The following is a 27,558-nucleotide window of genomic DNA, read 5'->3' as shown; positions in this document are numbered from 1 at the left end:
CATTGAAGAGGGAGTTGAATAGGTTGAAGTGTGGAATTAATTATGAGAGAGGTTCATCCTCGAAGGGTCAAGAGGTTTTGTTATGAAAATTCTCACCTGGAATATCAGGGGTGGAGGTGGCACGAAAAAAAGAGAACTGGTTCGAACGGTAATTCATAAGGAAAGTCCGGATTTGGTAGTGATTCTGGAAACTAAGAAAGAACACGTTGATAAGTGGTTTGTGTCCAGTATGTGGAAGGCTAGATTTGTAGATTGGGTTTGTCTGCCTTCGGAAGGCCGTGCGGGTGGTATCCTAGTGATGTGGGATCCGAGGGTGGTGATGGTCAGTAATAATTTGATAGGGGAGTTCTCGGTTTCTATACAGATTAAATTCAATGATAACATCAGGTGGTGGTTCTCAGCGATTTATGGAATGGTTAAGCCGCGAGATAGGGAGAGATTCTGGGACGAACTATCAGGTTTGAGTTCTATCTGTGAGGATTATTGGTGTTTGAGAGGTGATTTTAATGTGGTAAGGAATACAGGAGAGAAATTGAACAGCTTATCATCCACCACGATTATGTTATGTTTCGACAATTTGATAGGTGAATTGGGGCTTCATGACCCTCCTCTTTTGAATGCAAAGTTCACTTGGTCAAATTTCAGGGCAGATCCGATTTGTTGTCGACTAGACAGATTCCTCATCTCAAATGGATGGAAGGATATTTTCCCTCAATTCAGACAAACAGTTTTACCCATGATCACTTCGGATCATTGCCCGGTGATTTTCGATACCACTAAGTTGAGATGGGGGCCTGCTCCGTTCAGATTCGAGAACGTTTGGTTGTCCCATAAAAATTTTAAAGAACTTGTGCAGAATTGGTGGTGTGATGGGGCATTTCAAGGTTGGGAAAGGTATAAATTTATGGCAAAACTGAAAAAATTGAATGTGGATATTTTAAGTTGGAATAGAGATGTTTTCGGCGATGTGGGGGTCAAATTGGCGGAGTTAACTGCATTGATACAGCAATTGGATGAAGTAGAAGCTAATGGGGAGTGGTCTGAGGATTTACAATCTGGAAGAAAGGACGCAAGATGTGAGCTCCAAAATGTGACTTTTAAAAAATTCCAACTTGAGAGCCAAAAAGCAAAAGGTCAAATGGTTAAAGGAAGGAGATCAGAATACGAAATTCTTCCACTCTATGTTGACTAAAAGAAAAACTAGATCGATTATAGATAAGGTGGAATTGGAGGATGGATCCATGATCACGGATGAGGCTCTTATTGAAGAGAGCATTGTCATGTAATTTACGAATTTGTATAGGAAATCAGAGGGGGATGGAGGAGGATTTGATGGATTGGATTAGTGTCCATTGGATACGAATGAAGCGGAGCAGTTGGAGACTACTTTCTCGGAGTTCGAAATTAAAAAAGCAGTGTTTGAGAGTGATGGAGATAAATCTCCAGGGCCGGACGGGTTTACTCTTGCCTTTTTCCAAAAGAATTGGGAAACTGTAAAGGGGGACTTGTTGAAAGTCTTTGCTGAATTTTTTGAAGGAGAGGTTGTGAATGGGATTACAAACGAAACGTATATTTGCCTCATTCCTAAGAAACAAGATGCGATTAGGATCACTGATTTTCGGCCCATTAGTTTGACAACTAGTTTGTACAAGATTCTCGCCAAAGTGTTAACAAACAGAATGAAGAAAATTTTGAATGGTACGATTGCCGAAAATAAATGTGCTTTTATCAAAGGGAGGCAAATCATGGATTGTTGCCTAATTGCCAATGAGGTAGTGGAGGAATACCGTAAAAAGAAAAAAAAAGGTTGGGTGCTAAAAATTGATTAGGAAAAAGCTTACGACAACATTGACTCGAGATTCCTTGATTATGTGTTACAGAAAAAAGGGTTTGGAATCAGATGGAGGAAATGGATTAGAGGGTGTGTGTCTAATGTATCATTTTCGATTTTTATCAATGGTAAGCCGAGGGGAAAGAGGACTTCGACAAGGGGACCCTCTCTCCCCTTTTCTTTTCAATATAGTTGCTGATGTTGGGGAGATTAGTTGACAAAGCTAGGGATTTGGATGTGGTGAGAGGATTAGTGGTGGGAAAAGGGAATTTCGAAATTTCGCATATACAATTTGCGGATGACACGTTTATGGTACAGACAAAGAGGCATGTGATGAAACTAGTGGATTTAATCAAAGATTTCGGTCTAAAAACGGGTTTGAAGATTAACTTCGAAAAAAGTGTTATTTTGGGGATCAACTTCGAGGATGAGGAGGTGGTGAGTTTGGCTCAAACGATTGGTTGCAAAAAAGACGTGTGGCCGATTAAGTATCTAGGGGTTCCGTTGGCAGGTAAGGCTATGAATGTAGAGTTTTGGGAATCGGTCCTTTCCAAGATGTCAAAAAACTTGCAAGTTGGAAAAATGCGTTCTTGTCAAAAGGGGGACGTCTCACGCTGATAAAGTCTGTCTTAAGTGCAATGCCTTCCTATTACATGTCTTTATTCCGGGTGCCAGGTACAGTGGCCGAAAAGATGGAGAAAATGATGCGTGATTTTTTATGGTATGGTGTGGATGGAGATAAGCATTGTCACGTTGTTGGATGGGAGCAGGTTTGTAAACCAAAGGATAGGGGAGGGTTGGGTTTGGGGAATATCAGTTTCAGAAATATAACACTATTAGGAAAGTGGTGGTGGAGAGGCACAAAGGAAAAGGAAACATTGTGGAAAAAAATTATAAAGAGCATCTATGGTCTTCAGGATAATGGGTGGGATTTGGGTTTAGCCAGCAAGAATGAAACTTTCAGAAGCCCTTGGAAATTCATTTCTCTTTCTTTCCCGGCAATTCATCCTTTGTGTGGTTCGGTGTTGAGAGGGGGTAATTTTATTCGGTTTTGGGAAGATACATGGGTTGGAGAGGGTCCTTCTTTCATTTTTCGGTTTCCTTCTTTGTTCAGGATTTGTACCGAGGTTAATAAACCTATTCGTAACTTTTTAGAGATTGTCACTGTTGGAGTCACGGTTACTTACGGATGGGATGTGCGTTTTAGGAGAAATCTTAACGATGTAGAGCTAGGGGAATTTGCGTCTCTTGTGGGTATTTTAGATACGGTGAGGTTACAGGTGGGTTCAGAGGATTTCAGGGTTTGGTTAGGGGATTCTACGGGCTTATTCTCAGTCAAATCTTTTTACGAGTCTTTCTTTCCGGTTCATATTTTTCCTTCTTTCGCTTGTCACGATCATATATAGAAAGTACCTATCCCCCAGAAGATTCAGATATTCTCTTGGATGGTGGCTGTGGGAGAACTTCCAACAGCTGATTCGGTGCAAAGAAGATGGCCAACTTGTGCGTTAAGTCCGAACTGGTGTACGTTGTGCCACGACCACGACGAGACCAAGGATCATTTGTTGATACATTGCTCTTTTTCAAGAGGGATATGGTCCATGGTCATGAAAGAACTAGGATGTTTTTGGGTGTTTCCACAACGGGTAAGAGATATGTTCATTATTGAGCCTGGTATCGTTTTTGGGTTAAAGGTTAAGAGATTCTGGTATCTGATCGTTCACTACACGTTTTGGACTATATGGCTAGAAAGAAATAACAGAATCTTCAATGATAAGTCCACCGATATCAATGAAGTTTGGGAGATCAACAAATTCAGAGTTGCGGGTTCGACCACAAAGATGAAAAACTTCAATCATTTGTCGATATCAGATGTTGTTAGGGATTGGAAGTTTTTAATGTCTTGATGACAGTGTATTAGTTGTTTCTGATTTGAGGACTACTCATCCGCTTCTTTGTAACACGATTTAATTAATATATAAATTTCTGGTTTCCTATCAAAAAAAAAATATCATGTAAACTTTCAGAATATTTCAATCTCATATTTAATGAGAGGTTGAGCTCTTGTGTTTTATTGACAGGGCTAGGGTCTTGTCCAGCATTTTTTCGTAAGTGGATGTCTAGTCTACTTATCGTTTCTTATCAAAAATAATGTCTTAAATAAAAAATTATCCAAATAGACTTTTTTTTATTTGAAACAACTAACAATTTTTATGAATATTTACTTTTACATATATTTATATATAATCGTCCCATAAACTTTATCTGGAATAACAAAAATAAAAATTGAATTATATTTTAAATAATACTACAAATGTTGATGGAAATTTAGGAAGAGATAATATTAGATTTTGAATAAATGGCCTTCTTGACATAAAAATTGAGTAAAATAAGTTTTTCAAATAAAACTTTAATTTCATGCTTTTTTTAACATGAAATTCTGTAGAGTGACTTTGCTAGTAGTTTTGCAAAAATTGATCGGCTCGCCAAACATTTAACTTAAAACACTAAAAATTGCAAGATTTAGTATCATATACACCCTATTCCTCCGACCGATAAAGGGACTCAGAAGAGAGACAAAACCTGAAAACCGAACACATATTCCAACAGGTCAAACATGTCCAAATCTCGCTGTCCAGGAACATCAAAATCAGCTGGAAGTCGAGGAAAGTGATCAGAATATCTGATTGCTGACATGGCAGCCCTGACCTGCACAGATTATCAGCAAAACCAAATCTGAACAAATCAAGAATACTCTTAGAAGTCTAGAGAGAATTTCGTGAAAGCAAAATTAAAAACACAAAAAAGTAAGATTGTGAGTAATCGAGAAATATTCACTTCACAGAAACACAAGGTTTTAGCTTATGATATCAGTTGTAAAACCAAAAGAGCACAAAATCACTCTATAAATTTCAAAGAGCACTTTTGACTTCATGTCTAGAAATACTGATTAAATCAGGTAAGTGGCAGATTTATCTCTCTATCTCTATTCTATATTAAGGCTGAGTGCCTTAGACCGACATTTTGGTAGGATGGTGAGTCTTTTCTTTCCCCTTTTTGTATTTTTTCCCCAATTTATGTATTTACTATATTGCCCCAACCATTTTACCTTATTTGACAATTTTGATAAGTATCAAGTTCCCTCTTATGATAATTGTTATATAAAAGTTGAATAAACCGAAAGATGATTTTGTTACAAAAAAAAGGACTACACAAGCATGCAACGCCGTGCACTGGGGTGCTAGTTTATATAATCAGGTATTAACTTACCTCTGGAAAGTATCCAATAGCATTGGTTAGAGATTGTGCTTCCAGAGGAACAATATTGTATGGGATGAGTTCTGCTGACATAGTTGCATCTGAATTTTTTATCCTTCTCAACTGGAACAACAATTCCAAGAAAGCAAGTTTAGAGAAAATAAATTGTCAATGAAGGGGTGCTTTACCAAAAATAAATACTCGATGGCGCAAAACAATTAAAGAAGCAAAGCCGTCAGAAATATATATCAAGATGAAGTTTAAGAAACTGGGGAAAAAGGCAAGGGAATACCTCATCCGTGATCAGCCTTCCCACTCCATCTGCCGGCACATCTTTGCTAAGTGACTCCATCACCTCAACCAAAGCCCTCAGAGTAGCAAATACTCTTTTCATTTCCGAGAATCTAAGTTCCAAGCTACAACAGGTAGAGAAACCAGAGAAAAGCTTTAAGGACGCTTCGTAACGGCACCATCTTCTGATAAATATCAAGTAGCAGAAAGGAGCTAAAATGGATGGTGTCTGCCCTTGCAAAACTATGATTTAAAAAAAGTATGTTGAAACAGATTTGATTTAATCGAAATGGCTACACACAGAGAAGATACAGAAAATTTTAATCAGTGCCAGGAGTGCACAAAAGTTTCGGTGACTGCGTTGCGAATGTCAGGTTAAGTAACTGAGCAAAAATCAAAATGAGACGAAGGTGTAAGAAACCAAATTTCATCTTTCATAAAGCAGGCAGAATATTTATAAATATATATTCCAACATGTTGTGCATCTATAGTTTCACCAAAGACAGCATATTGACATTGCAAGGGGAATTCCAAGAGAAGAAACATGAAGAAATGCAAAGAATTCAGAGAGTGCACATGTACAGTGGTAAAACAATGGTATCTAGAGAATTTCACCTTTGAAAAGGGGAAAATGCTATAAAGAAGACGTCTTTTATTGTACAATATCATCTCATACAGAAATATAATGAATTAATTATATCACACAATAGATAAATATTTTTCAATGCGGGCATTTAAAATGTGAAAATATTTGGGAAGTGGTTATAGTTAAAAAGAAAAAATAATAAATGCATGGGAGATGTCAAAATTGGCAAAAATGAGTTCCTAGAGAAATTAGGAATAGAATCCACGTTTGTCCTACGTAACTTTTGGAATGTTATTGATCACATGTTAACGACATGGCCAAGGATAAACAAGCAATAATGAAACAAATCAGAAAAGAAACGCACTCTCCAATGTTAGCACTAAAATTTCCAGATTCGCGCCATCTTTTTTCCTCATTCTGGATGTCGTCCACTCTGTGACGCCTCTTATAATGCTGATAAAAGTCCCACAAGAGTTCAACATCACGATTACGATCTATTCGAGCACCATCCTTTTTGGCAAGCTTTTGCTGCAGCCAATGGTGAAGAACAAAGTTAAAACTTTACTTCTCAAAGAAGAGTGCCAAGTACAACATGAAACTGAAGTCCTGATAATCACATGCGACTATCAAATTAAATTATAGCAGTGTTTCATATCAATAAGATGTCAATAGCATAAAACAAATAAATATACTCCTATGACATGATTTATAATACTCAAAACTTGCAACCGAGACTATCAAAGACACAAGTGATAAACGAATATGCTATTGTACCTTGATGACAGACATTAAACCGGTCTTGAACTGAAGAACACCCCTGCCTTCACTGTCAGGGTCCAATTTCTGGGCCATACTGTATGCCTGCTCACATACTTCAGCACAGAAAGTCAAGGCATGATTAAATAAACTTTAGATTGTTGAAGCAGATGCCTGAACTTAACATAAAAATAAAAAAGAATGAAAAGAATAGTTATCACAGAAAATAAATCGATTTCACAAAAATTGCATTCATGGAAGAATATCTGAAACCATTTTGGAACAGCTCATCAAGCTAAGTCAGCCAGGACATCAAGCATGAGTTATTGACAGCAAATCAAGAACTCGTCGGCAAAGTACATTTCACATTTTTGCAATAATATCTTGCAGTAGAAATTATGCAGGACTACCTAGAAACACTTAAACAAAAAGGTGATTTTTTTCTATAATTTATGTTTGGAACTAGGACATTTAAAAACATCAGAAAGATATCTCCAAGAAAATTACAAAAACAATATAGGATCACCGATCACCATCAGACCAAGACATCAAATTAGACAATAAACATGTAGGTGTAGAAGTGGATCAATTGGAACCAATCTGCATTTTGTATTTAACTATTTGATGTTTGGAACAAGGACATCAAAAAATCGCCTTAAAGATTCATTCGTACAAGAAAAATTTCTTGTTCCCGCGTGACAGTATGTGAGCAGTTTATTTTAATGGCAAACTCAAGTTAATAATAAGGAACGAAAAAAAATAGATTTGAGTCATAGTTATAAAAGGCGTGTGCCTGGCTGCGCCTATCAACCAAGCGCAGCACTTTGAACAGGTGAGCGCCTTAGACGCGCCTCTGCCTAGGCACGGCGCTGCTGGAAGGCGCGCGACATAAGACATATATAATATAAAATAATTCAAGCCCAACAAATTTTAAATCCCAATAACAAAGTCCGGATAAGAATATTTGCCCATCAGAAATGGAAATTACATTCGTCCTTATTTAATGTTTTAAAAAACCGTGCAATCTGCATGCATACATTTCATCTCCCTCACGACCTCGCTCAAATTCTTTCTGCGTCTCTATCTATGCATCTGCGATCTGCATCTCCCTCTGCTGACGAACGTTCCAATCAAGGTAATTTCTAGCCCCATTAACATATTGTGCTTCATCAAAAAACATAACACCAGCCACCAATATCAATTTCCATTGCTCCCCGGATGATTGGATTCATCATTCATAATATAGTTATATCATATATGAGCAAAAGACCAGTTCAACATCTTGTGCCATTGAACGTGCTGCAAAATATGAATTATGAAGTATGAACAACCTGAATTTACTTGAATACGGGGCAGTCATCTTTTGTATTCTTCAAAAGCAACTTACTGGATTGAAATCAAAGTTGTTTCCGTCAAAATTCACAGTTGTTAATGGTTATTGTATTTCAGCAATATATTTATATTTTATACTTTGTATTTATACTTTTAATTTTGTATTTCAGCAATATACAGCAGAATTCCAGAATAAAGTATGTTCTTGCAGATTTAGAGGTTACACCATATGTGCGGTTAGAGGTTACACCATATGTGCGGCTGAATAGTCCGCAACAACGTTACAATGTCAAATTCTGAATCGCAAGCCCTTCGAAAAGATCCAACATGGAATTATGCAATATTAGAAGACACAAAAAACCAACAAAGTGAAGTGCAATTTTTATGAGAAAACAACTAATGGTGGGATTTATCGACATAACCAACATCTTGTTGAAGGCAATAGGAATACGAACACTTACTCAAAATTTCTAGAGCACGTGAAAGAATAAATCATTTCTTATATGGCAAAAAGAAAGAAGTGAAAAATCAAATGAATGTGATATCTCACTTCGATGAAGTTGCATAACAACGAGAATATTTGGAAGTCGAACAAGATGTCCTGGCAAAAAGGAAACAACCTATAGCAGCTTCATTTGGTCAGCGTTCTAATCTTGCACCTGAGTTCATGGGAAGTTAGATTTATATTTCCGACAAGATGTTGATGAGATTGTACAGCAAGGAAAGAAGAAAGATACAAAGGCGGTGAAGTTGTGTGATGAAAATAAGGTGGGGGAGAATGTGGTGCAAAGGTTCACTAAATGGATGTATGATGCAGGTATTCCATTTAATGTCGTGAATTATGATGGTTTTAAACCATTTATTGAAGTTTTTGGACAATTTGGTTGTGGAATAAAGCCCACTACTTATCATGAAGTTAGAGTTACATGCTTAAAAAAGGAATTCCAACATACAAGAATAATATTGAAATAATACATGGAAGTCCATGTTAAATATGGATGCACTTTGATGGCAGATTGGTGGACTGAAAGAAACAATAACTGGCATACGGTAAAAGCAGATTTATTTAAGGTGTTTGCTGAATTTTTCGATGGTGGCATTGTTAATGCCATTACTAATGAAACCTATATCTGCCTAATCCCTAAGAAACAAGATGCAAAAAAGGTTAAAGGTTTTCGCCCAATCAGCTTGACAACGAGTCTGTATAAGATTTTGGCTAAGGTTTTGCAAACAGATTGAAGAATGTTTTGGGAAATACAATTTCAGAAAGCCAGTGCGCTTTTATTAAAGGAAGACAAATTTTGGATTGCTGTCTGATAGCGAATGAGATAGCAGAGGAACATCGCCGGAAGAAAAAAAGGGTTAGTGTTTAAGGTTGATTTGGAAAAAACCTACGACAACGTCGATTGGAGATTTCTTGATTTTGTGATGCAAAAAAAAGTTTTTGGGACAAGATGGAGGTCGTGGATCAAAGGGTGTGTTTCGAATGTTTCTTTTTCGATATTCATCAACGGTAGACCGCGAGGAAAATTTCAGGGGCAGAGAGGCATTCGACAAGGGGATCCACTATCCCCTTTCCTCATGGGTTGGGTCGGATGGTTGATAAGGCCAAGACAGTGAATGAAGTAAGAGGTTTGGTAGTGGGGAGAGAAAAAATCGAAATATCACATATCTAATTCGCAGACGACACGTTTTTTGTCCAGTCAGAAAGGCATCTAATGGCTCTATTGGAAATTCTCAACATCTTCACTCTTAGGTCGGGTTTGAAAATCAATTTGGAAAAAAGTGTTGTCTTGGGATTAAATGTGTTGGAAGAGGAAGCTGAGGGTATGGCACGAGTAATTGGGTGCAAAAGAGAGAATTGACCGATCAAGTACCTTGGGGCTCCGTTGGGAGGTGACCCTAAGTCTGCTGAATTTTGGGAGCCCGTATTATCAAAAATGTCAAAGAAGCTTGCAAGTTGGAAGAAGTCTTTTCTCTCAAGGGGAGGTCATCTTACTTTGATTAAGGCTGTGTTAGGTGCAATGCCGACTTACTACATGTCTCTCTTCAGATTGCCAATTAGGGTGGCGAAAAAAATGGAAAAATTGATGAGGGATTTCTTGTGGGACGGAGCAGACAGAGAGACTCATTGCCATGTAGTTGGGTGGAAGCAAGTCTGTAAGCCAAAGGACAGGGGAGGACTGCAGCTTCTGGAGATGATCATGAAGATGCTACAGTTGAGTATGATGAATTTGATGATTTAGATTTTTGAAGTTTTTTCCTTAATATACTATGATGCACTTATCACTTCCTAATGAATTTTACATTATGGAAGTTATGATTTATGTTACATTATCTATTAATGGATTTTGATTTATATGGTTTGTTATCTTTGGGAAAAATATTTAATTTAAATTGTATAAATTCTTTTATATATTTTGAATGTTAAAATTTGTGTCAGATGCATTTTACTTCGATAAAATGTGCGCTTCGCCTTGCGCCTCATGACCCAAGAACACCTAGCACTTTAGCGCGCCTTGCGCCTCAAATAACTATGATTCCAGTGACGTAGTGGCTAGGGTTTAATCATTCCAACTATAAGATCAAATAAAGAACATAATATTAATTTCAGCTTTCAAACGTAAACCGTAATCTTCTCGAATTTTCTCCATTTGGCTGCTTCCATCTCCTTTCTGCCCTCATCATTTGGAATGCACTCCAATTAATCCACCTATACACTCGAACTTAACTATTGTAACACTGCTATTCTCTCATCAAATTTAGTGGAACTATCAATAATATGGGTCATGGCTGCCAACACACATCATGCTCCAATTAGCAACTATTTGCTATCTCTGAGGACTACATGAAACAAAAAAATTTGATGATTCTAGAACATAAACTAATGTTGAAACCATCTACATCTCTACCACTCAACAATTCATGAAATATATTCAGTTTTTTCCCAAACTTTGACTAAAATGCATCTATGTATGTTATGTTCAATTGAAAATTTATTGGCGAGATATTTTTCACAATGAAAATTTTGACACGAGTTTGAATTACTTGTTTGGGACAGAGTTCGATAAAGTCGATCTCCAGCTAAGGCCCCAGACTAAAGTACAATTGGGGTACTTGAACTAGAACATTTGAACATGGCAAAGCACCAGGTCCAATCCAACTCAAAATTTTTGCAATAGTGGCTGTTGGCATAGACCGTTTGAGCCCCTATTAACATAACAAAAAACAGAAACAAAAACAAAATCAAAAAAACAAGTGTCCTTACTTAGCATTACAGCAGGTCTAAATGCAAATAAAAACAATATTTTAGCTCCTCAGACAATTTTATCACGCACATACGCTGCTTCAACAAAGGATATGATAGCACCTTAGTCGAAACAATAAGTATATAAAGAAACTAGCTGCTAACTACATTTCAACTTACTTATTCTTGCAACATTAGGATCCTGAGATTGAATCTCGTCAGCCGCCTGCAGAATTGCATCAATATTAGTGGTCCGCTGAAGCGATTCGGGAACGGAGCCTGCAATTCCACTGGAGGTCCGCCCGTCGCCATGCCCGATAGTCCGCAGCTGCTCTCTCCGCAGCGCAGCAGTCACCAATCTGTTCCAGTTATCAAAAACCCTAGCCATAATCTACGATATGCGAAGAAAACAATTCGAAAATCACGTCAGATATAGTTGAATTTGGGGTATTGAGGGGTTTGGGGCTTCCCCATTTCAGGTTTTGAACGAAATATTCCACGCGTAGCGTAAGTTTCGTTTTGCAACTCGCAAAGACGTGAAGCCGGGAAGGGTGGTTTTCAATTTCTGTCGGTATCGTGGACTTGAATATGATGGTTCCAGGAAGGTTTATTTCTTCCAGGCATGGTACAATATTAACAGCGTGAGGCACCACGCGTTTATTGGAACTGGGAATTTGGACATTTACTTAATGCTTAATTAATAAAATCAATTATTATATATGAATATGAGATGAGTTACGGTGATATTTAGTGGCTTGGTTGAGTTACGGTGATATTTAGTGGGATGTATTGAATATAGACATTTAAGTTTTGATCTTTTCTTAGGGGTGTTCAATCGGTCCAAACCAAACCGACTTAATCGAAAAAACCGAAATTGAACGGATTCAAATTTTTTAGAACCAACCGAATTGACCAATTTTAGCCATTAAATCCATTAAATTGAAACGATAATTTTAAATTTTTAAAAAAAAATCACTCATTATATGGTTTTATTACATTCAAACAACCAATAAAATAATAAATTATGAAATAATTATAATGATTCAGAATTTATAATAATAAAATTATTACTTTGTTTAAAACTGGAAATTTTTTTCTAATATATTTTTAAAGTCTGAAACAAAAAAAATCGTAAAATCATGGTCCAATAATAACTATATATATGAAATATTGATTTAATTGGTTTAACCGATTTTTTACATTCAAAACTGAAACGGAACCGATTAAACCGATTTGACCAAAATTTAAAAAAAAAAAAAAAAGAATGATTGAACTAACCAATCCAAAATTCCGATTTTGATCTATTTAGTCAATTTTCTCAGTTTAACCAAGAATTTCATAACCCTATCTTTTTTTATTTACTCGTTACTCTTTAAAATATTTGGGTTGTAAGAAAAAAACTAAAAATTATAAAACTCTATGATTTTTTTTATTATTATTATTACAACGGGTGTATGTTTTTTTTGTTTTAATGTAGGATCGAACACATGCATCTTCCTATTGAAAGAATTTTTTTCGTAGTATCACTATACCACTAGAGTTGTTGAATAAAGTTCAAATAAGCTTGATTTAGTTATTTGGTTTTCTTTAGTGTTATTTTAACCCTTCTTATGAATGGGTTTTGTTTCATACTCAAATATTTAAATTTAATGATGTTTTTTAATGACACTCTCACATTAAATTTATACCCCCTGATATTTTTTTCACATGATTTGCATGTGAGAATGTTTTTTTTTCAAAAAATTAAAATATATTAAAATCAGCCAGTTACGCAATCTTTGTACATATAAAAAAAGTGGCACTGAATAAAAAAAATTCACGTCCTTGTTTGCATTGAGCGCAATTTTTGCAAGAGCATGAACTATCTCATTAGCCGATCTTGAACAATGTTTAACTGCTTTTCCATTCCATAATTCACACACAATTTGTATTAGTTCCAAATCTTAATACAATTTGGTTATCTGTTGTATGGATGATATTAACATGCTTTTGTGGTGGGCCATTGGTTGATTACATCATTGTACCCTTCAATCTTATGGAAGGCATATCTAAGGATGTTTCAGATATGAACCTTTGCGATGTTATTTCTGAAGTCAATTTGGTTGGGTCGAATCCAAGGGAGTGGTGGAATAATAATGTTGTCACACGCCATGTTTGCTCCGATAAGCACATATTTGCAACTCTGGATGAATCAGATTAATGGTGAGAAATTGTTTATGGGGAACTATGCGACCTCAAATATCAAGGGTCGAGGGAAATGATCTTGAAGATGATGTACGGCAAATAGATGACTCAACAATGTGCTATATGTTTCAGAGGTTCGGAAAAAATTAGTATCTGGTTTGCTTCAAACAAGCATGATTTTCTTATTGTCTTTGATTCAGATAAGGTTCTTTTGTCTAAGAATAAAATGTTTGTTGACAAATGTTATGTAAGCGATTGTCTGTTCAAACTCATTGTGATGACTATTAAGCTCGTGATTAATAAAATGAATTCTTTTATTTAGTTGCTTGAGTCTTTCAAGTTGTGTCATGGTAGAGTAGGACATGTTAATTATGATACTATCCGTAAATTAATTAACTTGAAAAGTATTCATACGTTCTGAAATCGATAAACAACACAAATGTGAAACTTGTGTGGAGGAAAAACTAACAATATCATTTTTTCAAACAATTGAAAGAAATGATGGACCTCTTGATCTAATTCACAAATATGTATGTGATTTAAAAGAGTGCAACCACTTGATGAAAATAAATATTTTATATATTACAAAATTTTGTTACGTGTATCTTCTCGAAAGTAAAGATGAAGCCATAGAAAAATTTGTCATATACAAAAGTAAAGTTGAGAATCAACTTAACAAAAAATTATAGTGCTAAAAAGTGATCGTGGAGGTGAATATGAATAATTATTTACTGAGTTTTTGTGTTCAATATGATATCAGACTCGAAAGAAACACACCTTATTGTCCTCAGCTAAATGGCATTGAAGAGAAAAATAATCACACATTGAAAAAAACAATGAATGCATTGTTATTAAATTTTGGTTTACCGCAGAACATGTAGGGAAGCTGTCTAACAGCAAATTACCTTTTAAACAATGTGTCCTAAAACAAGCAAGAAAAAAGTCTATATGAGTTATAGAACGGATGAACTATTTCCTTCCAATACTTACTAGTGTGGGGTCTCTTGTCGAGATAGCAATACCCACTCCGAATAAGTTAAAGATATGTCCAAAAACTATTGATTGTATTTTCATTAGATACGCACAAAACAATAACGCTTATCATTTCCTTGTACTTAAATCTCAAATACCTGATATTCACAAAAATACGATAATAGAATCAAGAAACGCTTTGTTAATATGCATTTTCCTGCAAATGTAATGAAAAAGATTTTAGATTTGCGTGAAGAGCAGGCTAGGGCGGTATACTGTACTTGTCCCAGCGCACCCTTTTGAACATGCAGGCTGCAGCACCGAGGAGCTCGCGCTAGGACGGTAAAATTTGATCGTCTTAGCATGACCATATTTGTTTTTTAAAAAAGGTTGGTCCATGCCTGTACTCGATAGTTAATTGGACCCAGACTTGAACCGTCCGGTTCACAATGTGGCTCGTAACCATGTTAGATGTTTACGGCTAAGGGTAAAGAAAATCCTGACCCAAACCTAACCCCATGGGCCATGTCTGCTAGCAGACCTGCTCATCAAAATTGATGATATATAGGTTATGTAGTTTAGTTTGATAGTGCATTCAAGTTTCAACTCAAAACGCAACATATTTAACAAGTTACGTTTCCATTGGTTTAGAAAGCGAAATTATGCAATTGGGTTTCAATTTTGACTTACTAAGTTATTTGTTTAATTATATCATTTGAGAAGAGGTATACAATATACATGACCACGGTTCAGAATAAGTCGGTTAAAAAAAAGTTTGATCTTTAATCGTAGCATTCCTTAACGATTATATCATGAATCGTCGGTTACGGTAATAGTTCGAACCTCCATTTTTGAAATTTTTTTAAAAAAATGTAGAAAGTGCTCAAATGTGTTTTTAATTATCCATAAATTAGTGATTAAATTAAACAAATTAAATTGAATATAAAATTATATATATAAATATGATACATTTGTTAAAGAATTCATTAATTACCAAACTAAAGAGTTCAACTTTCATGTTAGGACTACACATTTTTTTTCTTAAATAAAAGACAAAACTAAATAAAATAAATAAATTATTCATGAACCACAACCGGCCCACCTGTGGTTTATCCGGTTTAGATTTTGGACTGTACATGTTAAAATTGAACCAATCTGGAAAGTGAAAAAATTTACCGAACTTTTACAAAAAAGCATTAGAATCCACGGAAATCGCAATTTTGTGAAGATATTGTATCATAATATATATTTATAATAATGTTTTTTTTAAAAATATTCTCAAAAAAGAATAATTAAAAATTATTTTTTTATTTTTTTGGTAGATTATTTCTAATTGTAAGGCGTTGGCCTCTGTCAAACTCTTTAGCTGGACTTTGGAAATGGAGGAGCCCTCGGCAGAGAAGAAACGGAGAGAACTGGAGAGAAGACAACTGGAGAAGGTTGGTGACGTCATCGCCGCAATCAATGGCGCCAGCCAAGTCGATCAAGTTGTTGTCGCTCTTTGTTCTCTCGCCGCTTCCCTCTTTCCTCTTGATACCAATTCATTTTCAGGTTTCCTCATTGATTAATACTGCCGCTTTGCTTTTAGTTACATGCATGTTCAGTGTATCTGATTTCAAACTTTTGTGAAGTTTGTTTGATTCCATTGCGTATTAACAGCATTTCACGTGACTGTTTAGCTTATGGTACTTATTAATTTTTTTTTTGGATATGTAGGTTGTCTTGACGAGAAATTCCGACATGAGGTCCGTATAGATGTAAATTTGCCTAAATTTAGTTGTGGGGAATTTTCAGAAAATTTGAAAAGAAACGATTTTGATTTGTTCTGAAACTTTTTGGGCAGTTGTTGGCTATGGAGTTTCCCAGTGAAGATGAGAGAATTGTGTGGTGGAATATTTTCTACAAGGGCTCCGCATTTCGAGCATTTGCCAGATTTTTGTTGTATGGTAAGGTTTTTTTATCCTTGATAATTTTTTTGATTTGTAAAGGGTTGGTTGGCCCCATAATACTTTTTGTGGCTTTATTATGTCCTTATACTTCCATTTTATCACGCATTCTGAGCCCTGCTACTGTTTTTGCTCTTTTTTTTAATCTTTATGCTCATGGTTGAATGGATAGATGAATGCATTTTCGTATGAACTAGCTTAGGTGTATTTAGCAATTGAGAGCATGCATACACAAGATTTTACCCCGTTATATGAAATAATTGGAAATTTTTACTGCCTTAGAAACATGTTGCATGTGTAATAAAATTTTATCTTGCACGACTATTACGCAAGGCTTTTCATTTCCAATGCAGAAGAATAGTTATGTTTTCCTTGTTCTGATTCATACTTGTACATCTATTCGTAGATAGATGAACTAGAATACATTGTTCATGCTTCGGAGCTTGAGTAGTTTCCAATTTTCTGACTGGAAATTTAACCCATAGTTCAAACTGCCTCGTCTGTTGTGAAGTTTGAATATGCTCAACCTGTTTTGTTTCACTTCTTGATTTCTGCTATACTTCATTTTGCCCTATGATGTGGCTTTAGTTTATCTCTAAAAGATATTGTGATTTCATAAAGATGTTGCTTCCAATTGGCTGGCGTGCTTCCCAACTTCTGCAAGGAAACAGTCATATGATGTGTTTTTCGTTAACGGCTGTGCTGCTGAGATGGTTTATGAGGTGGTTCCTTGTCTACAGCAGATTGGAAGTGGTAGTCATGATTCAAATGCTGTGTGCTCAAATGCTGAGAGGTAATAAGTAAATAATTTTTTTATCACATCCTTTCTAATCTTTTGATGTTATCATTTATTCACATTTTATTTTGTTTTGCCTGTTGTTTTCATTCATTCTTATCTTAGCTTAAAATCATCAAACAAGTTTCATAAAAACTTTGTTTTATAATTCTATTTTATATGTCTCTAATCCATACTTATAAATGATGAAGTCATTGATTTTTTTGCAGATTTATCTGGAATTCTGTCAATTAATTGAGTTATCCTAACAAAATTAAAAATTTTGTTGATCGAGGAACTTTTATATTAAGGGTTGCCTTGTTTTGATATTTTTTAATGTCTTCTGTGGTATGTATGGTTGATAACTCACTCACTTCAGCAATTTCATTTGGTTGGTTCATAGAGTGAGTGATTAAGCTCTAAATTCCACCATTGACTTATGTGGATTCTTGGCCGCTGATTTAGTTGAAACTGCTTAGTTAGTTTCTAACGCTGAGCATTTCTTATTGGATTTGGCTTGATATGTGTTGCATAGGGCTTTTAATCTTTACTGGTATGCTATGATTTGCAACCTTTGATTTGTGAGACATAAATTGGAAATTTTCTATCTATTTGTTTAGAAGGGGTGAACTGTAATTTGGTCCTAGAGAAAGTTGAACCTTTTGACTAATAAATCAAGGACAAACATTCTAATTTTTTAAAAGAGCAATTATGTCGGGGCTTTTGTTTCACCTTGTTTGTATATTAGCTACCAGTTAAGTATGTCTTACAAGTTACATGTGTAGATTACACCACACTACTTGTTTTTTCATTCAAAAGTATGTTTAGGTGATGGAATTCTCTCTAGAAAGCATGTACTGATATTCTTGCTAACATATTGTGAAATAGATTGCTTGTTCTTTGCTTGCTGGAGAATAATGGGGTGCTTCAGATGGTTAGAGATTTCTGTGGTGGTTGTCAATTTGAAGATCTTGGCCAAGAACAACTCGAGCAGGTTATTTCTAGGGCCTCACAGCTAATTACATCTATTCCTGATAAAGCAAGACAAGGCGCTCCAACTTCACTTTCTCCTCGGTATCCTGATCATTACAAACTTAAGACGGGTTCCTGTTTGTTTATCCACAAAATATGTGTCCTGTGTTCATATGGACTGAAGTTTGCCTTCATGAATAGGGATTTTTTGAGATTATTTTCGATGAAGCACGTGGAACGTGTGTCTGCATTGTGCTTCACCTATAATCTAGCATCACTTTAGACCTTTGATTTTGTCCACAAGGGAAAATTACTTGTTAGAAAGGAGCATGAGAGCACCTGAATGTGTTTGATAAATTTTGGGTTTTTACTTCCCATTGCAAAGCTCATTAAACTTTGAGTGGTGGCACTGGTGGAACATCAATGAGTATACAAATGTTTTTCTTCTTTAATGGATAATTTCTTATCTCTATGACCATATATTAACTTGTCCATGCTGCTCTTGTTCTGTTTTTATCCTTTACTTTATATTCCAGTTTGTTCTTTAAAAGAATCACGACTCAGCTTTTCCATGGAATGATGGAGTGGGATGATAAGTTAGTTCTGGATTCATCTTTCGCAAATGACTTCCAGAAGAATAGTGGTATTCTTTTTGTTGCAGAAGCAATTGTCCGTATTTGTCGTCGAGGGTATACTGGTATTTTGAAATTCCTAGATCCTGAAGCTAAAATTATATGGAATGCTTATGCTCATTAAATAGCTAGCTTATACACTTTTCAGGTGAGCTATTACGCGATGTTATTCCATTGATCCTTGGAAATGTTCGCAGCATCTTAAAATCAAGCTCTAGGGTGGCCATCGATGAAATTTTTGTGTCACAACCAGGTGTCCGTTTCTGGTTGAAACTCATGGAGACGGTGAATGATTCCCATTCTGTTGAAAGAATAGCTGAAGAACTCTTGCATCAACTAGCTGATCAAAATGTCAACGATGCTGAGGCTTATTGGTTTTTGTGGATACTTTTTGGTCGCCTCTATAAGCGCCAACCTTCGATCAGGTAATAAGAATTTATATGGCATGCACGATCCTTGTAACAACGAAGTCTCTTTTTATCGTTCTCCCATGATTTGACACTGTTATAATAACATAAAGGAACCAAGGAAAGATAAATTACTAATCTGTGTCGACATTGCTTTTACAAAGCCTGAATGAAGTTTGGATGATCAATCAATAAGAAACAATGTGCAAGGGCATGCTTAACACAGCTCAACATTCTACAATTTATTCAAATAGAATTCGGAATTAGTTTTCATTTTCTCAGTGAGACTGTGATTTCTGCTTATCCATGAAGCTGTGATTATGTTTCTACCTTTTGCTGCTCTCAGGTTTGCTTTTCGAGAGAAGTTCTTACTCTGGAAAATGTTTCCTACCTGTTGCTTAAGATGGATTATTCACTTTGCTGTACTTGAATGCAACCCTGAAAATGCTTTATCAGTAAAATCTCTTAATACTCGGGGTCTCTCGGAGACAGTACAGCGCCTTGTGGCAGCATGGTCAAAAAGTGAGTTTGTGCAATCAGCCCCAATTGAGCGACAAGTGTGTATCCTTGTAATAAGTTATTGAGTACTAACCAAAAGGTTGATAGTTGTTGAGTCTACGATTTGTAAAAACCTGACTTCTTCATAGATTCAGCCACTCTTATCTTCTGCTCAATACCCACTTTGATAGTTCGATTATTTAATTGCGTGTGCTTCAGTGACATTTTCTTCTAAACAATGTTAAACCGTACTTTTTATTTCCTGTCATGACATCGTTGATGTTATTTCCTTAACATGAGATACAGATGTAACCGCTGCTTTAGGCCTTTGCCTGGAGAAGATGGGTAAAGAAGATCTAGACGCTACAAAGGATGCACTGCCATCAATTCTACAGGGGATCAGTCGTAGGTTTTGGGTCTTTTTCTCTCCTTTGAAATGCTTGTTAATTGGTGACCTATTGTGATCCACTAAATTCATGTGGCTGACAGGTAGGCTGGAGAGCCCTGAGTATTTGGTTCGTAAAATGGCAAGCAGTATTGCTTTTGTATTTTCTAAGATCATAGACCCCAAAAATCCTCTGTATCTTGATGATAGTTGCCAGGAAGAGACAATAGATTGGGAGTTTGGGAAAGCAACCCCAATCAAAGGGCCTCCGACAGCAACAATGCTCAAAGTGAAAGAAAATTCTGATAGAGAAATTCCTCATGCTATGATCCCTGGAAATGAAATTCAAAGGAATGAAGATAATGGGATCAGTGAAGACTCAACAGCTGTGAAAAACAATGTGCAATTTAATTTAGTTGACCCTGATGAAGTTATTGATCCGGCAACTTTAAATAATGATTCAGCCTTTGATGAAGATGACAGTGACAATGGAAGTGAGGATTCTGGTACCTCAAGTGACTCTTTGAAACCATATGACTTAACAGATGATGACACTGATTTGACAAGAAAGTTCTCGCAGTTGGCTGATGTGATCGGAGCACTAAGAAAATCGGATGATGCAGAGGGAGTAAGTTCAAGGATATTTGCAACATCCTTGCGTGTTTTATTTCTTCAGTATTTAACTCTAAGGAAAAATATGGTTTTCTATCAGAAGATAAATAAGGTTGTGCTGTTAGTTGTCACACAGGAAATACAAAGTATTTCATCGTGTGTTACTACTGCCTTTTATTTTGTCACTAATGCTCACCCCCTGATATACCAGAAATGGTTTATCATTTGCAAAGTCTGATGTACATTATTTAAAGTATCACGTATCTAATTATTTATGGGGTTAATCGCGAAGTGTTCCATGAGCACATTCCTTAATGAGGAATTTTTACCAATATGCAGGTTGAGAATGCCCTTGATGTCGCTGAGAAGCTGGTTCGAGCATCACCGGACGAGCTAAAATATATGGCTGGTGATTTGGCTAGAACACTTCTAATGCTCCGTTGCTCTGACTTCACTGTGGAAGGAGAAGAAGCATCAGCTGAAGGAAAAAGACAAAGGGCACTGGTTGCATTGATTGTCATCTGTCCTCTTGAATCTCTTGATAGTCTTAACAAGCTGCTGTATTCACCTAACATAGACATCAGTCAGCGGATAATCATCTTGGATGTCATGACAGATGCCGCTCAGGAGCTTGCAAGTGCAAGAATCCTGAAATCTGAACAACCGAAGTCCCTTATAACACAAACTTCAGATCAACCATGGTATGTACCAAGAAATGGAGGTCCTCCACTAGCAGGGTCCTGGAAGGAAATTCCGTCAGCTGGAACTCCATTGAACTGGTCTTACTCATATGAAAGAGAACTTCCATCCAAAGCAGGTCAGATCAAGAGAGGGAGGACCCGCCGATGGAGCCTTCGATCAGCAGTTCAAGATATACAGACAGAGCACTCACAGAACAGGTTTCCACAATATGCAGCTGCATTTATGCTTCCAGCTATGCAGGGGTTTGACAAAAAGAGGCATGGTGTTGATTTATTGGGGAGGGATTTTATTGTCTTGGGGAAACTCATCCACATGCTTGGTGTATGTATGAAGTGTGCAGCAATGCACCCAGAAGCTTCTGTTTTGGCATCCCCTCTTTTGGATATGTTACGATCCAGGTATTGACAGACTACCAATTAACTTGTGTTTATCTGGGTAGAATTTTTTTTTTGCACTGTTATTGAATTTAAAAAGAATTTGGCAATCTCATTTTTTATCAAATTATTTAAATCAGCAATCTTTTAGGTGGATGCTCATGATTCAGATCTTTCGCTTACTTTAAACAGGGAGGTATCCCATCATGCAGAATCGTATGTGAGGAGATCTGTCCTTTTTACCGCTTCGTGTGTATTGTTGGCCCTGCATCCATCATTTGTTGCATCTGCTCTGGTTGATGGAAATATTGAGATCTCTGGAGGGCTTGAGTGGGTTCGCACATGGGCAGTGCAGGTGGCTGAATCAGACACAGACAAAGAATGCTACACGGTACGCGAATATGACCATTTACATAGAAGCTGAAGTTTCATATCCTCATTCTTCTTATCTACCTTCTGTGCTTGATTAATAGACCAGTGCAATTACGAGATGGTCCTGTTAATCCCTACAATTTTTGTTTCACAAAAATCGCAAGAAAATGTTGTAGTTGATTCTTTTAATGGGTGTTCTTGAAGCTTGTTTTTGTATTTTTGACTGATATGAGGTCCACTTTTATCTCTTAACCCCTGTCAGGTTTTTTACTTATTTGCTTTCTTTAGACCTTCAATCTCTTGCACGGTCAACCTAGTTTTCTTGGATTTTATCTGAATGTGGCTGCCTTTATTGGATTTATTTTTTTGGTTCCTTTGGCCACAGTGAATATAATCATATTTTCGTTTTAAAATGCAGCTAGCAATGGCGTGTCTGCAACTCCATGCAGAGATGGCACTGCAAGCTTCTCGAGCTCTTGAATCCACAAAAGATGCATCAAAACAGAAGAGCATTAGTATATTCCCTACTTCGTCAAGTGGATCGATCAAACTCCCTTTCTAGACTCCGGAGATTTGTGTTTTTGCCCTTCCTGTACATTCTTTTCAGATGTAGCCATTTAGTTTTAGAGAAACTTGACAAATATAGCCAGGTCATCTTTTTTCCCTCATGCGTGCTTGTGCTTGCACTCTTCTATTTATTAATTACAGATACCGTGGTGCAAATCCCAATATTACACTTGTTCGATTTCTTAGCATCCGAAGAGGAATTCATCATGCGTAAATTGTATTAAGAGATGGATGCAAATTTAATACTTGAAGTGCAATTAAATTGAATCACGTTAATGATCACCATGGATTCCTTTTTGGATTTTAAGTAAGGCTTTTGGAAATATGGCTGCGTGTACAGACCTTAAGTTGCTAACGAGATGTTAAATTTGGATCAAGGTGCTTGGCTCGATGCATGCCAGACTCAAGGAGAAAAGAAGAAGCTTGACGAAATGTAAGATGTATTCTGCATAGTTGAGTTTATTTTTCAGCATTCAGTTGGTTTTTTGTGGCTGGCTTATGAGAATTGTGTGATTTAAGGATTTATTGATGTGTGAACGTGATGCTTGTGGCATGATTTTGGTATTATATTATTGAAGATAGACAAGAATAATAGGGACAACCGTATGTGTGGTACGAAATAATTTTATTTTGAATAATTAATACTCAAGAATAATAGGGACAACCGTATGTGTGGTACGAAATAATTTTATTTTGAATAATTAATACAAAACTTATTTCTATATCACATTCACAATCTAACTTTAATTAGTATCAAACCATAATGAATAAAATATCAATCAAATTATTTGACATTAATCACAATATTTTTATTTCTTTTCATTTATTACACTCTCTAGTTAGAGCAAAATAGCCCAATTTCCAGTTGAAATCTTCAAACTTGGGTCTGAAATGACTATTTGTTAAGACATCGACAACCTGTTGGTCAGATGTGACAAAGGACGTACAAATTATTCTTCCTTCAAGCTTTTCTTTGATGAAGTGTCTATCAATTTCTATATATTTTGTACAATCATGTTGTACTGATTTATTCACGATGTTAATTTTTAACTTGCATAACTGACATTTTTCAGTCAATTTCAATTTTTCAAGAACTAGCTTTAGCCATAGTAACTTACATACTCCATTTGCCATAGCCCTAAGCTCAGCCTATATATTGTTACAAACCAAAACATTTTGTTTTTTACTTTTCCATGGCACAATATTACCCAATTGAAAAGTATAACACCATGAAGTAGACCTCCTATCAGAAGTAGAGCCTGCCCAGTTTACATATGTGTATGCCTTTACGCTTCTCTAATTGTTCTTTTGGAACAATAAACCTTTTAATGGAAAGCTTTTTAAATGTCTCAAAATCTTGTAGGCAACATCCCCGTGTTCCTCATGTGGTGGATGTATGATTGGCTAACCACACTAAAAACAAAAGTAATATCAGGTCTTGGATGAGAGAGATAAATAAATTTACCTGCAAGATGCTGCTATCTTTCTTTCTCGACGAAAGCTTCTCTAGACACTTCATTTAGCTTTTGATTTGGATCCATGGGTACATCACTTGGTCTGCATCCACTCATTCATGTTTCCTTGAATAGGTCTAGAACATATTTTTTTTGGGATACATAGATTCCCTTTCTCGATCTAGCAACTTTCCTCCCTAGAAAACATCTCCAGGTTATCAGATCTTTTATCTCAAATTTCAATGCGATGCAGCCTCTTAAACGGGTTATTTCCTCTTCATCTTCTCATGTGAGAATTATCTTATCAACATATACAATTAAGATCGACATCTTCTCTTCTCTGGTATGCTTTACAAACATTGTCTAGTCGGATTGCCCTTAAATATATCGTTGCTTCTTGACTGATTTCGAGAATTTCTCAAACATGCCCCTGGTGACTAATTTAATCCATATAAAGACTTCTTTAATTTACATATTTTTTCTCCAGATTGTTTTTTAAGCCTGGTGGAGCATCCATTGACAATTCTTCCTCCAATTATCCATTCGGGAAGACACATGTTACTTCCATATGATATAGAGGCCAATCAAGATTTGCGGCCAAGGACAATAATATTCTGACAGTATTCAGTTTTGCGAGTGGGGCAAATGTATCTTGGTAGTCAATCACATATATCTGTGTTAATCCCTTAACGGCAAGTCTTGCTTTATAACGTTCCAACGATCCATCTGAATTATGTTTCACATTAAATACCCATTTGCATACCATTTTTTGTTTTCTATCAAGCAGATGCATTATTTCTCATGTTCCACTTTTGTTTAGTCCATTCATCTCCTCAAGGACAACTTTCTTCCATTGTGGAACACTTAGAACCTCCTGTATAGACTTAGGAACATCCACACTTTATAACTAAGAGATAAAACTCGAATAAGGTGTAGACAAATTTTTGTAGGACATGTTATTTGAGATTGGGTCGACTTACACTCCCACTAAAGATGAGCTGTGAATTTTTTTTTAGATTCAAAGAGTGTGACATTCATAGAAACAAAAAATGTTTTTATACAGAGTTCAAAACATTTATACGCTTATGGATAGGAGAATATCCTAGGAACACACACTTTACAACACAAGGGTCTAGTTTATCAGAGTATGATGATGCACATGAACAAAAGCCACACAACCAAATACTTTGAAAGGTAAATAGAATATAACTGAGATATGTGAAAAGAATTTTTAAAAACAGTTGATGGTGATTCAAAGTTCAACACTCTTGAAGGCATTCTGTTAATTAAATATGTAGTAATGAGAAGAGCTTCCCCCATAAGTATTTCGGTACGTTAATGGTAAACATAAGTGACCTTTATGTCATCAGCAACACCTGAATCTAGTATCCAAGGACATATAGATAGGGTTAAAACATTAAAAACAGTAGCTTGCGAGTTAGTACCTTCTGGGCTATGGAACAAGCCATTGGAGTAGATTGTGATAAAGGTGTGGATTTAAAAAGCTTATACAGTTGCTCTAATTGTTCCTTACTGAAAGAGGCAGTCCCCGAGGATCTTCAACATTGTTTTGTTCTTCCAGTCCAATTTGATAAGCCCTTGAACCCCCACTACCTGTTTGTTTGAAAAACTTTGGTTTCCAGTTGGGTGGTTTGCCGTGTAAGTCCAGACACGTTTTGTAGTATGCCAAGGCTTTTTACAGTGTTCACACACTTCTCCCTTCCTTGCCTGAACAATATGTTGTCAGTTTTGAGGTGCAGTAGGAATTTTTTTGCTAAACATGGCTGAAGTTTTTGAAACTGATGATGTCTTCTCGCTCAACATGATTTTCCTTATGCCTTCTTCCCTCCCTACTTCAGCAAACACTTCACTTAATGAAGACAAAGTTTTCCGCCCAGAATTCTTCCTCTTAACTTCATCCAAGTCACGGTAAAGCCCTACTCCGTCACCTTCCACACGTTTGTGATATTTCATGCTATCATTTTTGCACTCCCATTGATAATCATAGCATAGATCCAGTTATTGTCACAGATTTTCATCTCATCATAGTATTCAATGACAATTTTTTCTCCTTGTCTAGACTTCTAGAGTCTAGTCTTCAAGTCAAATATCTGAGATGAATTTTTCAATTCAGAGTAAGTCTCCCGAACTGCCTCCCAAACATCTTTTGTGGTCGATATATGTCCTCCTAATTGAAGGTCCCATTGAGTTAACGAGCCACACGATTACCATAAAATTTTCAGATTTCTAGCCTGTCGACTTTGGATCGTCTTTGGCAGGCTCTGCGATTTCTCCCGTCAAGTAACCTAAATGCCCTTTTCCGCCTCTATGACAAGCTTGATTGGCTGAGTCCATTCCAAATAATTTTGTCATTCAACTTATAGATTGTCGATTGAATGGAGCTTTCGAACCCAGTAAGATTCATAGCATATAGGTTCGGTGCTTTAGCACTTTTTGTACCACCACTCTCACCCGAAGACATTTTACTTTGGCCTTCGTTCGATTTTGACATGCTAGACTCTTTTTCCTGTTAAATTTGTAGCGGGTGCGTGAAGACTAAGCTCTGATACCATGAAGATAAACAAGAACAATATAGATAGTCATATGTGTGGTATAAAATAATTTTGTTCTGAATAAATCACAAGACAACCCTAAACTATACAAATAAAACTTATTTCTATATTAAATTTTACATTCACAATCAAACCTTAATTAGCAGACAAACCATATATAAGGAATAAATATCAATAAAATATTATGACACTGATTACAGTATTTTCTTTCTACAATTATATTTTACCCTACACTATGATTTATTTACTTCATAAATCATACGCAGGGTGCTATGAGTGTTGTAGAACTTAGACTCTTTAGAGCTGCAGAAATCAGTGAAAAGCTTGGATTACCCATTGCTCGTGCAAAAATGCAAACTTCTTTCAGAAGAATAATGTACAGTCTTCGGTCCTAGTTACTGAGTGTTGGTCGATTGAAGTTTGGTTCGGATGTTGATTAAAGGGTAGTTACTGTTTCTAGCTACTGTCTTCGGAATGGAACAGTTTCAGGAAAGTTGGAGGCGAGAATCAACAGCAGGCCGACGGCTGTATAAACCAGAAATCACAAGTTGGATTGTGCCTTTTTTATATTTTGCACTGATGAGCGTGTGATCAACCTTTATTGGATAAGAAGTTCATATAATCTTGCTCTGCGAGTGTGGCATTAAAATGCAAGGTATTGTATTGGCTATAGAAGAATTCAAAAGGCTTGTCTTATATCGAATTTATAATTATGGTTGCTTCATATATCTATACTGACATCTAGAGTAACTAATTTTTGTTGTCATGGTTTGTTTTAATAATTATATAAAGTGTTAAAACTTTGATACAAGTCACATGTGCTTCAACAGAT

The 27,558-nt window shown here is 36.1% G+C and overlaps 2 protein-coding genes across 3 annotated transcripts in view; one reads left to right on the top strand and one right to left on the bottom strand.

The window, feature by feature from the left end:
- Positions 1-11,909, bottom strand: part of LOC140958703 (callose synthase 10-like) — a 50,013-nt gene extending 38,104 nt beyond the window's left edge. Inside the window, exons 1-6 of one of the 2 annotated variants that reach the window (XR_012171828.1) lie at positions 11,482-11,909; positions 6,741-6,838; positions 6,331-6,494; positions 5,382-5,505; positions 5,102-5,212; positions 4,415-4,540 (exon numbers count right to left, since the gene is read on the bottom strand). Coding sequence is in view for 1 of the 2 variants with exons in the window: in XM_073416260.1 (XP_073272361.1) it covers positions 4,415-4,540; positions 5,102-5,212; positions 5,382-5,505; positions 6,331-6,494; positions 6,741-6,838; positions 11,482-11,689 (831 nt within the window). In the remaining variant the exon portion in view is untranslated. The remainder of the gene's footprint in view (positions 1-4,414; positions 4,541-5,101; positions 5,213-5,381; positions 5,506-6,330; positions 6,495-6,740; positions 6,839-11,481) is intronic. The other variant, XM_073416260.1, reaches the window with a different exon arrangement.
- A 3,885-nt stretch (positions 11,910-15,794) lies between these two features.
- Positions 15,795-23,197, top strand: LOC140959152 (uncharacterized). Its single transcript, XM_073416947.1, has 13 exons — positions 15,795-16,008; positions 16,174-16,202; positions 16,301-16,403; positions 17,025-17,196; positions 18,067-18,252; positions 18,687-18,847; positions 18,931-19,207; positions 19,536-19,750; positions 19,994-20,096; positions 20,181-20,700; positions 21,024-21,784; positions 21,953-22,151; positions 22,551-23,197. The coding sequence occupies exons 1-13, from the start codon at positions 15,837-15,839 to the stop codon at positions 22,692-22,694; spliced, it is 3,042 nt and encodes a 1,013-aa protein (XP_073273048.1). The 5' UTR covers positions 15,795-15,836; the 3' UTR covers positions 22,695-23,197.
- The last annotated feature ends 4,361 nt before the right edge of the window (positions 23,198-27,558 follow it).

This window comes from Primulina huaijiensis, chromosome 15, assembly GCF_012295235.1.
Source record: "Primulina huaijiensis isolate GDHJ02 chromosome 15, ASM1229523v2, whole genome shotgun sequence".
In the NCBI taxonomy this organism is placed as follows: Eukaryota; Viridiplantae; Streptophyta; class Magnoliopsida; order Lamiales; family Gesneriaceae; genus Primulina; species Primulina huaijiensis.
Note: the sequence above shows the minus strand (reverse complement) of the source record. Positions and strands in the feature narration are given on the sequence as shown.